The 13,629-nt window shown below is 36.1% G+C and overlaps 1 protein-coding gene across 5 annotated transcripts in view; it reads right to left on the bottom strand.

Annotated features, from left to right (window-relative positions):
• The window catches only part of Smg7 (SMG7, nonsense mediated mRNA decay factor), a 62,697-nt gene that overhangs the window by 27,418 nt on the left and 21,650 nt on the right, over positions 1 to 13,629 (bottom strand). For 3 of the 5 annotated variants that reach the window (XM_013352537.2, XM_026787597.1, XM_013352536.2), the window contains exons 2-3: positions 8,908 to 9,046; positions 1,432 to 1,463 (exon numbers count right to left, since the gene is read on the bottom strand). In XM_013352537.2, the coding sequence (XP_013207991.1) occupies positions 1,432 to 1,463; positions 8,908 to 9,011 (136 nt within the window). In that variant the 5' untranslated portion in view covers positions 9,012 to 9,046. The remainder of the gene's footprint in view (positions 1 to 1,431; positions 1,464 to 8,907; positions 9,047 to 13,629) is intronic. The other 2 variants (XM_026787598.1, XM_026787596.1) reach the window with 2 other exon arrangements.

Below are 13,629 nucleotides of genomic sequence, written 5' to 3' on the forward strand. Positions count from 1 at the left end.
AAAAAAAAAAAAAAAAGAAATGGGGTCACATTTTCTGCCAAAGTCCTGTAGGGGTTGAACAGTTCAAATGCTGACAGTAAGCTTCCTCAAAACTACTTAACAAACTTTACAATCACAAATTTCCAATATCTAGTTAAACAATCTAATTTCATTTAGGAGTTTGCTGCTATACATTGTCACAATTTCCACTCCTCTTTAGGTTGGCCATTAGTATCTATAATTCACTATAATCCTATTCAGCAAAGAGTGCCCTGGATATTTGAGTTAATACAGAGGTTTGCTGGCTAGTAAAAACTGAGTCTTATAAAGTGTTTTTTGTTCATTTGTTTGGAGGCAGGATCTCAATGTCTAGCGCAGGCTAGCCTTGAACTTATGCTCCTCCTACCTTCACTCTGAAGTGCTGGGATTACAGGTGTGCGGCACTATACTGGGCTTTAGGGGATTGCAGAAGTCATTCAAATGAGTAAATTTAAACAAATGTTTGATGCTGTTCCATATACATGATACAGAAAATATTTCTAAGGCTAATCCAAGCTCTAATTCTAACACTGGTATCACACAATGTGGATGATGGCCACAAATGTGCTAATAGGAAGAACAGCAGTGAGCAACCCTTCTTCCTCTTTTGCCTTATACTTTATGATACAATAATCAGGCTCCTCATAAACATTATACCCTGTCAAAGCTGAAGAAACACTATCTCCCTAGTAGTATAGTCCCTTTTCAATTATAAATTTTGGTCAGAATGCTGGTTATCAATCAACATTAGCTGAATTGTTCATGTGTTAACCGTACAACTAAATTCCTCCCAGACTAAAATACTATTATCATGTCTCTCTTTGATAGGTTAGGATAACACATGCTGTTATCAATAACATGCTGATCACTAGCTTTGAATTATCTTTTTATTTCAGCAGTTAAGTCCAAAATTCTTCCCAATGGACTTTAGCTATTATTCCGAGCAGAAAAGATGTATGAGAAAAGGCTGCTCATTGAATTTCAGACTTTGAGCGCAGTTTCTATATAAGCGATTTTCCTGAAGGCTTACTTACTACTCAGGTTTGAGTAACTACAAACTGAAAAGAGTTATTGTATCATAAAGCATTTCCTGGGAAAATATTAATCAAACAAAGTTTTATATAGTTACAATGGAGTGTGATTAATTTATATATTATTAATAAAAGATTCATAAAATTAAACAATCATGCAATTAATAGCAATTCAAATGCAATGCAGCATATACTACATTAATCTCCTGAGAAGTATTTAAAGGAAAACCCAAAATATAAGACCAATAGACATTTAAAGCAGAGTTCTTATTGTTCTTGGCAACTAGCACAGGATTTGGTACTATACCTCCCAAAAGGGAATTTTCTTCCATTAACTTAATAGAATAAAATAGGTACTAATAAAGATTAAGACAGTCAATACCTGTCATTTCAGCCTTCAGGACTTCTGCCTGCCTAGATAAGAAAAAATAACATTAGTTAAAAACAAACCAAGTCAAATTAATATAATTATATCGAATTATCAAGTAAAACAATGCATTACAATAAGGTTAGATGGCTGGGAAGTCTATACCTTCCCTTAACATGCAGTATAACACTGGGTCTGAGGAAATTGATGTTAGAACTTACAAATTACTTCACAGATTAAACTGGTAACTTCCCCAAATCTGACTGTAATGGTATTACAAGGTTTCCCCCAACACCTTAAAGACTAGTTTGTTTTCAATTTACCGGTTACCATGACATTTCAAATTTCTACTCTTCTCAAGCTGCTTGTTCCTGTCCCTTTCCCCACTGGCGATGAAAGTTACATAGCTCTGCTCTTATGAGATCCTTATGTCCTCCCCTTATGAGATCAAAGTTCATTTCAATGAAATGCTCTTTCTAGCATTTCATTAAGGACTTGATTTTTCTTTCCTTTTTGACAATCTTGAGAATTCCATCTCTTTGGCATAAAAAGTCATGTTCAAGTTCCCCATACATTCTTTTTTAAAAAAACCAAGAATTACCCCCTCTGAAAGTCAAGAATTGTCTGTATAGGAAAGGCCCTAAACTGACCTCATGGTCTACCCTTAACTTTATACTTCATTCTCTTAGGAATGTTTTCTTTTTCATGGAAGTTTTATCAAAGCATTCGAGCTGTGGAAGGCAATCCCCAGAAGTTCTTTATGCCCACCTTCTTGCAAAGTCTTACTATCTAGCAATTCCTGAGAAATGCTATCCTCTAAATAGTTGTACATTCACTGCATTACCACTTTGCCCTCCCTCTACCCATTTCTCATCTGAACTACTGCAAAAGGTATTTTTGAAAGCATGCTTCATCTTGCCAACTAGCTGCCTGAACTTAGTGATTTTCCACTACAAAGTCTTTAGTGACAAATTCTGTAGTCTCTGAATTCTTAGCTTTCACCACTCTTCTCCTTAATCTAGCGGTCGGTCTGTCACTGTACTTTTGAAAAGGATAGTCCCTGGGCTAAGAACACCACCCCCATTTACTGGCTAACAATCACTCCTGCTTTGTGTATGAGTCAGAGCATTACACTTCCTTGTGAAACACATCTGGAATAAGGAAATTCTTTGTCTACCAAAGCTGCTTTATAGTAATACAGCTTTTAAATATATGTAACATCAGAATCCCTTTTGACTAGCATTCTGATTATCAGGAACTCTGAAACATGCTCTCCCACCGGTTCTGGTACTCTCTTGCACAGAAGAATGATTACAGCTAACAATACATGCTGATCATCTAATCTTAACAACCAGAGAAGTAGATTTTAAATGTTATCTCCACAAAGTGATAAATACACTGGATGAAGAATACACCCAAACATCCTGAGGCTGGATCATTATGAATACAAGCACTCAACATCACACTGTACCCACTGTATATGTGTGACTACATGTCAACTAACAAAACAATTAAAAGTTATTACACCACGAGATTTCCATTTCAAAAGAACTAAACTGGAACAAAAACTAGAAGAATATAAAGGTACTAAACATTTTAGGAAAAGCACTATTTTACATATTTTATAGTAAGTAAATTTTTAAAAACTGTTATTTCATGTATATGGATGTTTTGCCTGTGTCTTGGTTTTTGTCAACTTGACACAAGTTGGAGTCATTTGAGAAGGAACCACAACTGAGAAAATGACCTCACCAGACTGGCCTGTGGAAAAGCCTGCAGGGCATTTTCTCAACTGATTAATTCTGTGGAAGGGTCAGGCTCTCTGGGGGAGGTGTCCCAGAATGGCTAGTAGTCCTGAGTTGTAGGAGAAAGTGAGCTGACTGAGAAAGCAGACAATGCCCTTCATGATGGACTATTCCTATAAGTCCAAGTGACATAAACTTCCTCCCCTAGTTGCTTTTGGTCATGGTGTTTATCACACTAACAGAAACCCTAACTTAAGACAGTTTGTGTGTACATCTGTGCATTACTTGTGTGCCTGGCACCAGCAGAGACCAGAAGATTCTGAGAACTCAGCTACAGAGGGTCATGAGCTATCACGTAGGTGGGAATGAAACAAGTATCCTCTGAACTGAAGAGAAGCCAGTGTTCTAACCACTCCAGTCCCCATGATTGTAAATTTTAAATTTTAACTTCAGTAAAATATAAAATACTTTTGTTTCTTGTAGTCTTTAAAGACATCCACTGCTTACATATTCATATATATCTATATATCTTTTGAAGAGAATCACAATGGGGTTTAACATAAAAAACTATTAATACAAATGCACAACGCTCACCAGATAACTGTGCTTAGTACTGAACATTGTATACCAAATTCATTATCCATATAGTCCATCTTCACTCATCACTTTAGGTCTTAACTTTCACCACTGAAAAAAATCTTTACAAGGCTGCCAGCATATGATTTCAAAAATCCAAGGTCACACAAACTGAGAAAACACATATCCTCCCCCACCAGTCACAGCTTTCCTGTCTTTTTCTCAAAAAGGAATACTCTCTAATCTAAAGAAAAACAAAACAAACAAAAAAAAACCAAACTATATTTCAGCAATTCTTGATAAAAAAACTTCAACAAATTAACATTAGTTTATAGTTACTCAATGCTCATATAGATACAAGCATCTTAAAACAAAAACAACAAAAGCTGAGGACCTAACTATATACATAGCCTTGGCAGGGCTGGAATTTGCTGTGGCACAGGCTGTCTTTACACTTACAGGACACCTGCCCCTACAGTCCCACCTGTCTGGATAATATGTCCTTCTTAGAAAAATATGAACAATGGTGAGGTGTGTCTGTTCTTACTTTAAACTAAAGGAATACTGAAAGGAATGAAAATACCAAGAATCCCAAAATTAAACCACCATACTCTGGTGTGGGAGAATTGTCTGTATTCTGTCAATCATGTTATAAATAAACACTGATTGGCCAGGCAGGAATTATAGGCGGGAAAACCAGACAGGAAGTAGAAATGATGTAATGAAAACAGGAGAATTCTGGGAAGGAGGAAGTTGATCCCTCTCACTCCTGCCCAGACCACCGAAGCTGCAGGATGTGATCTGCCCCACTGAAAAAGGTACCGAGTCACATGGCTAACATAGATCAGAAAAATGGGTTAATCAAGATGTGAAAGTTAGCCAGTGAGAGGCTAGAGCTAATGGGCCAATCAGCTTATAATTTATGGAGACCTATGTGTGATTTTCTTTGGGGCTAAACAGTTGTGGGGTACCGGGTGGGACAGAAACCCCAACAAACAAGCCAGCTCTCATGTTACAATACTCTTCATAATAAAAGAGCAAAGTTAGTTAAATATATAAACTTTCAAAATATTATATACATTGTCTTTGGGATTTTTGTTTGTTTTCTTTTATTTTGCTATATGGTACCAGCTGGCCTTGAACTTCCATGACCATCCTGCCTTAGTCTCCCCAAGGGCTGGAACTACAGGTGTGCTACTATACCAGTATTCATTAGGAGAAATAAACTATGCCTGTCAAACAATAAAAAAGAAAAAAGTGAAATAAAGTGCTGAAAAAAAGGCTGGATCAGTGACAATACATTGGAAACTATAATCTGAAACAATTCACATGGAGATAACACAATCAAGATCTATAAATACATTTAATGCATTCCAAGCACTAGCTACTACAAATGCTAGCACTATAACACTGTTCTAAGGGCCTTGTATAAGTAAATAGTTTAATGTAAACTATGTGCTATTACTGTCTCCATTTTATGCCTGAAGAAAAACATAAGCAGATATAGAGAGGTTAAGTAACAAGCCCATGGTCATAGACTTGGAAGTAGTACTTTGGCTTCAGAGTTTAGTTCCTAATCACTACAGCCAAGCACGTCTGAGTCTAAGAAAATAAAACTCAAACATATAGTAGTAATAGTCCATATAGCATTGGGACACATAAAAAGATTTTTCTTCTTGAAGTTCAGATCTATTTTCCCTGTTTAAAAAAAAAAATCAGAAACCATTCTAAACTCACAGCTATCAAAATAAAACACACAAATGCTAAGCCACTTATTTTGGGATAAGTGGCTAGGGTAGTTGGTTTTCTTTTTTCTTCCCTTGTAGGAAGAGCCAAGGTGGGTTTTTTAACTTACTTTGTTCACTTGTTCAACATATAGTTCTAAGGAACAATCTGAGATAACTACAATATTCACCTATTATAGTCATAAACATAAGAATCAAATCATAACCTAATTATGCCAAATAGTAAGCCAAATACTGTACGGTGAATATCCTATGGACACAGAGACAGCAAGTTTTCTAATAGTAAATCAACTAGAGAAAAATAAAAATGCTGTACCGCTGTTATTTAGAAGGAACTCTAGGGAAGGTACTGTTACTCAGAGCTTTCCTCAGTTAAGATTAACAAAAATGGATTTGCTTTCTGTCAGTGTATAAAAGCTTGGTACATGCCAATTACACCAGCATTTCTCAACCTGAGGGGCATGACCCCTTTTGGGATGACAACCTTTCACTGGGGTCAAATATGAGCTATCCTGCACATGAGAGACTTACATTACAATTCATAACAGTAGGAAAAGTACAGTTATGAAGTAGTAATAAAATAATGTTATATTTGGGGTGACGGTAACACAAGGAACTGTATTAAAGGGTTGCAACATTAGAAAGGTTGAGAACCGAACCACTGCTCTATACCATACATCACTACATGACCTACTTACAGTCTGTGAGTATATGTATATATTCCATTCTGATCTAGGAATCTCAAGGACGAGAGCCAAAGACAAAACTGAGACAGTAAACAGATAAAGTGCAAAGTCAAAAGCTACATATGAAGTTGGAGAACCAAGGAAGGCAGCAGATTATGTATGAGGAGACTTGCATGCTATGTTTAAGAATTCAAAGTCAGAGCATAGAATCACTATTAGGTTACTTTACACCTGTGGGCACTGCATGCATACAGGGCACATTCACACATGGGGAAATGACACTAGGTATATAAAGCATAGATTAAAGATCATAACTGGAAATGAGATAGTGATAATACTAATTAGAAAAACTCTCCTTTCCAAGAAATCTCCAAAAGTTAAACTAGGAAGGGGAGACAATACAGAGCAAAGAATCCAACATCAGTTCAGGCAGCTTGGACAGTATAGGTAATTGAGAAAGCTGAAGTAAGTGTACAGGCAGGCATTCAGAGATGAAGGTTGCTATGAGACTAAGTAAGACAAAGCATGTTAAATGACATCTCAAAGAAGGAAAATCTGGGACCAAACTACCTGCTAGTTCGGATTCTAACTGCAATCAGGTATCCCTTCCCCTACTGCTTCCTGGGATCTCTTCTGGAAGAACACAGTGGAGTAAAGACAACAGTTCAAAGGGGCAGTTAAGGGGGCTGGAGAGATGGCTCAGTGGTTAAGAGCATTGCTTGCTCTTCCAAAGGTCATGAGTTCAATTCCCGGCAACCACATGGTGGCTCACAACCATCTGTAAAGAGGTCTGGTGCCCTCTTCTGGGCTGCAGGCATACACACACACAGAATATTGTATACATAATAAATAAATAAAACAAATATTAAAAAAAAGGGGGGCAGTTAAGGACTCTAGTTTTTTACCTCCACAAAACGTTTAAGGACAGAAAGATAAATTATTTAGATACCATAAAACTATATTCTCATGTGAACAGATGATAAAACCAATATATTTTTTAGTATGAATAGAAAATAACATTGGTGGCAGACACAGAGAATACAAAAGAACCGAGTTAGGATGTTTTGCCATTTTTCTTTAAACTCTGTCCTTTATAATATCAGTTATGATTATATCTGATTATTTCAAAGTAAAATTTAAAAACCTGAGACATGATAACATATGAAGCAAATAATGACTGAAATGCCATGCTGAGAACAGAGTCCAAATCATCAGTTAAAATTAATAGCCTGCCAAGGTGGTGGTGGTGCATGTCTTTAAATCTAGCACTCGGAAGGCAGAGGCAGGAGAATCTCCACGAGTTCAAGGCCAGTCTGGTCTACAAGTGCTAGTTCCAGGGCAGCTAGGACTGTTACACAGAGAAACCCTGTCTCGAAAAACCAAAATAAATAAATAAATAAATAATAAAATAAAAAATAAATTAATTAATAGTCTGATAATATAATTAATAATGTATTATCTGCTAAGTCTTCTTGTCATGCTTTTCACCTATTATAAAATCTTTACATTCCACTCGGCACAGAGGTACATGCCTGTAACACACAAGCAGTCCCGAGATGGAGGCAGTAGGATTTAAAGTGTAGGGTCATCCCTAGGTAACACAGTAAGTTCAAGGCTAGCCCTGCCTACCTAAGAAGACTCTACTTTAAAACAACAAATAGCAGGGGTAGACAAGGATGTAGCTCAGTGGTAGAATGCTTGCTGGGCCATGTCCATGCTTGACCCTCAACGCTGAAAACAAGCAAACAACTTTAAATTTCAGTCTTTCTATCAGGTAAGTAGGACAGAGGGATGAAATAATTTTCCTACTGTCACAGGATTAGGAAGTAGCAGAGCTCTGATTCTACCTTGCAATGCAATTCCAGAACCAGAGCTCATAAGCACTATAAAAATGAAGCAGGTTTTCTGAAATGAAGTAGTTACAAATGTCACCATCAATCATGGTGGTATCAATTTTATAGAGTATAAAACTTTAAGTGTAAAACCACACCTCTGATATGAATCAGACACGCTATGTCATTAAGATGCTACAGCAAGAGTTACTAACTGATCATGCAGAAGAGGTCTTCTATAATATATTACCACCAAACTCTCAAGGTCTTTGTGGCATTTAATCGAATCCATGCTGACAAGTAAAACCCAGAACTGATGTTTCTTGGGGTCAAATAAAATCACCAAATATGTAAAAGACAGTTTCTTTAACTCTGAAGAAAATTTAATAAGATGAATCTCAGGAAGTAGTTAAAAGTTCTGGCTATTCTTCCAGATGACCCAGGTTCATTGCCCAGCACCGACATGGGCTCACGATCATTTTAACTCCAGTCCCAGGGTATCCAATACTCTCTTCTGGACTCACATAGTGTACACTTGTGGTATGCACAAATACACGCAGGCAAAACACCCATAAACATAATAAAAAAAATTTTGTATGAAAAAGATGAATCACATGTACCTAGGCTTATAAATACTCAGAAAACTTTGTATCTAAACATACAAATGTATTTCAGTACATTTAAAGAAGTTTCCTTGGACTACAAGATATCAATGTTAATGTCAAAGTAAACCTAGCTTTAATTTCTCACAAAGCCACATAAGTAAAAATAGAATTTTTAGCATATCCTTTCCCAATACTTCCGGAAGTCTCAAATTCTTTTCACAACGTCCACAGAATATGAAAAATTTAATATACACCTCGGAAATGAAAAACAATGCAGAAATCCCTTGTAATTTTTATCCTACCTAATATTACTTGATTTCAGATGCTCCTCTGATTTCAAGTTTTCGGTCCTCATCTGGGACTTAAATGAAACGTTTTCTCCCACAATGACTATCTGCAAGAGCATCCAATTTCTCACAAGGTAGAATGGTTTAAGACACTCTAGATAGAGGAGAGGAGGAAAATATGAGTTAACACAAAAAACAGAGAACGCCCCTAGGGAAAAACTTTTAAAAATTGATTTTAAATGACTTAACGCAAAAAGCAAAGGAAAAATAACAAAGTTTCTCTTTATATTAGTTTCTTAAAACCCCTTTAAATGTTATGCCGTATATATTTCTAACAGATTTTGGTTGTAGACCCTAAATGACGCCCTTATGTGTGCTTCACTGTTTACAAGCCGAGTGATCTCTATAAGACAGTTTGATACCTGTTTCCTAGCGGGGATCTGCTGAGTGAGACTGCCCTGGAACAACATCAAACCACATGGGACTCCCTTTTTCCTGCTTTTGTTTTCCAAAACAGGGTTTCTCTGTGTAACAGCCCTGGCTGTCCTGGAACTCACTCTGTAGGCCAGGCTGGCCTTGAACTCACAGAGATCTGACTGCCTCTGCCTGGGATTAAAGATGTGCACCACTACCACCTGGCGTTATTTATAGTTCTTATGTGCTAGACATTATACTGAAGTATTCTGTATATGTGATCTCACAAAATGGGAGCATAAGAGACACTGCTATGTGTCTTCTTAAATGAAGCTACTATTTGCTAGCTATAACCTAAAGTGAAACAGTTTAGTGGAACCTAAGGTGTTCCAGTTTAGTTAGAAGATAGAGATAATTAAACAAACCACCTCATTGAGATGTTATGATGAAGAAGAGTAACAGAAGCTATTATTACTATAAGCACTGAAAAAAGAAGTCACCCATTACTGCATTTATCTTTACCGTTTACAGTCAACTACAACCCCCAACCAGTCAAAAAAATGTAACTACTATCTTCTACAAATTAGGAAAGTGAACTTAGAACTGCATATCAATCAGTTTTAGAATTAAATACAAGGTTTTTCATAATTTTTAGCACTAAAATGACAGAAATGAGCTTTGTTGCTATCCTTTCAAAGCATATATTCGTGAGAAAAAATGAGAGAAAGCAATTCCAACTTCCTTGACATAGTAAATCAGATGGCGAAGCTCTGACTCTGACCCAGAAAGCCTCTGTTACTCTTAGTTTCTCGCTATTCTGCCTCTTGGCATCTTTATTGGCACTTTCACTCAACCTGGAATGTACTCCTTTTTCCCTCATCTGACCAGCTCATTCTTGGCTCGAGTAAAAACTGAGGTAATGCCTGTAAGAAAGCTGTGGTTTGGCCAATTATTCCAGTACATGTGTGTGCAGTTTTGCTACAGCACTATATAAATCAATCATTTGTTTACATATTTTTCCACTAAATAAGGTCTGATCTATTCAGGTGTCTCTCTCCTCTGTCTGTCTGTCTGTCTGTCTGTCTGTCTGTCTCTCTCTCTCTCTCTCTGTGTGTGTGTACACACACACACACACACACACACACACACACACATACATCTAGCATGGTACTTACTATGAAATTCACCCAAATAAATACAAGTCAATGTGGACAATGTCTCAATTTAAATCCAGGATCCTAACATCTAATACTAGTTTTCAGGTATTTTAGAAAAAAAAATAGAAACAAGAAATATGAGAACCAAACATATCAGACTTTTTTTAAATACAGGAAATACACCACTTTATATAATTAAAGAAACACATGAGCGTTTACTTGTCTCTCTAAAATCCAGACTCTGCTTTCATTAAGTGCAAGCTATGTACTATGTATCAGACAGTAAATAATTGTACAGAAATTAAAACATCTGAGATGCATAATAAAACAGTTCAATACTGTACATAATTAAGAAATTTAGATTAGGTCATCAACAATGAGAAAGCTGTTTCTTCTGATCCCAATTTTTACATTAGATGAGATATACCAGAGCAAGTTTTCAGTTAGCTTTTTAAAAAACATTTGATTCTTTGTAATAACCTATACCTTCTTGAAGCATGCAAGCAAAGAAAGCTAAAAAAAAATTTTAAATGAATAAACATGTCCTACAATAGAGAAAAAATTAAAAAGAAAGCAATTTTAATTAAATTAGCATGATAGAAAAATGGTCAGGAAAGAGTACCTTAAAGAAGTGAAGTAATCAGGTATCTATATATGTGAGTAGCAGGTGCAAAATTAACAGAATATCAAATCATGGTACAAATTTGAAAGAGTAGAAAATAGAACTGAAACTATGGTTAATGCAAATCAAAAGAAAAATGAGATCACTCTATACTAGTAAAATGGCCAAATCCAGAACACTGACAAAACCAAAATCCAGCGGTCACTTTTCAACCTGTCAGCAGCACTTAAAAGAGATTCTGCCTTCTTGATACTGTTTTTTTTTCCCCCACTTGGCTTCTAGGATAACCATGTTTAACAATTTTATCAGTTTTCTATATTCAAAGTAGTTTCTAAATGTCTGAGACTTCTGAACTCTTTTGGTAGTGCTGTCCTGGGCTTTAAACAAATCCCATCTGTATACTGGTGACACACCAGTAACAGAATATGAACACCAGTACTCAGATTACTAAAAGAGGCACTAACACTCCCCTACACATCTAATAATATCAGATTTTATCATTATCAAAAGTAAAAGCAAATGCTTTTATATAGCATCACCTGCCAGTGATGTATTGTCGACCCCCAGTGAGCTCTTTCCTTCTAACACCTACATCTATTGTTTTCTCCATTAGCAAATGCTAAATTCTCCCAGTTTTTTTCTACTGAAATCCACAGAACCATCTTGGTCCACCTCCCATACTCCAGTGATGGAGGAGGGTCATCTTTCTATCTGTTGTTTCATTGGTTAAGTAATAAAGAAACTGCTTGGCCTCTGACAGGACAGAAAATTAGGTAGGCGGAGTAGACAGAACAGAATGCTGGGAGAAAGAAGCTGAGTCAGTGAGTCGCCATGATTCTCCCACCCGACACAGCTGCAGGTTAAGATCTTCCCTGGTAAGGCAGCTCGTGGGCTACACAGATTATTAGAGATGGGTTAGATCAATATGTAAGAGCTAGCCAATAAGAGGCTAGAGCTGACAAATGTTATTTGCTATAGAGATTGGTCACATCTACCATTTCATAGTTGCTCTTATTGGTAAGTCAGTCAATGCTTAATATAACAGCTCAGTGGAACCTGATAAATCTAAGACATGTCTTCAAAATCTCCAGAGATTTTGCTGCTTTGAAGTTTTCATCTCTCAGGCTAGCTAATGTTAGTGCTGACCTTCACAGTCTAATTCACTAGCCTTGGATGGCTATTAATAGTTGAGAAAATCAGATCTTTTAAGTGGTCTCTCATCCTCAGCTTCATTCTGTGCTAAAAGTGTTAGAAAGGAAAGCACAAATGCACATCAAGTATCTGTGTCAGAAGTAACACAACATACCAAGGTCAGTATACGAAGACTGTTGAGAAGGGTGCAGATGTCAGGAAGCAGGTGATTCACTGGGGCCAAAATAATGTACCATAGGCTCTATATGACCTGTATCAGGTTTAGTTTATTATTTGATTATTTGACCCATTTCTTACATCATATATGGAAGTCAATTAAAAAGGAATTGCCTTGATAAAACTGAAAATGTGGGCTAAGTAATGGTTTCTGGTAAAAATTTGACTTTTACATTATCTTTTATTTTTAAATTTCAGAGCTCACCTAGAAGTAGAGAATATTCTTGGTATACTGTAATTAGGGATTCTTTTTGTAGTCTTAAATATTATATAATTTGATATAATTCAGAGTTTTTCATAGTAATCTGAGGTTTCTTCAATTTTATAAAGAAAGTCTTTATAGGAAACTTGCCAAAGGCTTCAAAAAAGACTATTAACACTGAGATTTAAACCCAGAATTCTAGAGTCTAAATATATTCATTACACAATTTCACTTTTCAATGGCCATGTAGTCACACCTTAATTATAAATATTGACTATTATGATTTCAGCCTCCATTTTAAACAGTGCGCAATCCACCTAAATGTTTACTTTTATTAAACCTGAAGAAGTCCAGAAAATTGTCTTGGTTTTTAGCTTCTACCTCAAGCTCTTTGCCAGGAGGTCTCTCTATACCCTTTTCTCTTCCCTAAACAAACTCCAATTTTAGAAAGGTTTTGATCAAAAAGACAATTACCACAAAAAAATAGGCACCCTATAATTTCTTGCATAAATGATAGAAAAGAACGATCACATACATACTCTCATGGCAACTGATAGTGTTCCTTGAAGAAACTAAGACATCACAAGTAATTTTTATGGCTTTCTCTGGCCTTAAGAGTCAAATGCTATTTATAGAAAAAACTCACAAATATGCAATTTTAAGGTCTATTGTGTGTCAAGTCTTTATGCTATCCCACTCTCTTAAGTAGTATCCTAATACATAAAGATGTGTATTTATTATTCAAATTTTCAACCTTCCTGAAAAGATCAAATATTTCCCCAAACTGATACCCACAGATTAAAATACTCAATAAATTGCAAATGTTCAACGACAGAAGAAAACCTATGGAATCACTTTAATAGAAGAAAATCTTAAAAGCAAACAAAGAAAATAAAAACATATTTTGTAAGAAATAATAAAGGTAAGAAGCATGATTGAATCCCTACAGAAAAAAAAGCAAGCGAGCTGGGTGG

This window comes from Microtus ochrogaster (assembly GCF_000317375.1).
Source record: "Microtus ochrogaster isolate Prairie Vole_2 chromosome 6 unlocalized genomic scaffold, MicOch1.0 chr6_random_2, whole genome shotgun sequence".
Classification (NCBI taxonomy): domain Eukaryota; kingdom Metazoa; phylum Chordata; class Mammalia; order Rodentia; family Cricetidae; genus Microtus; species Microtus ochrogaster.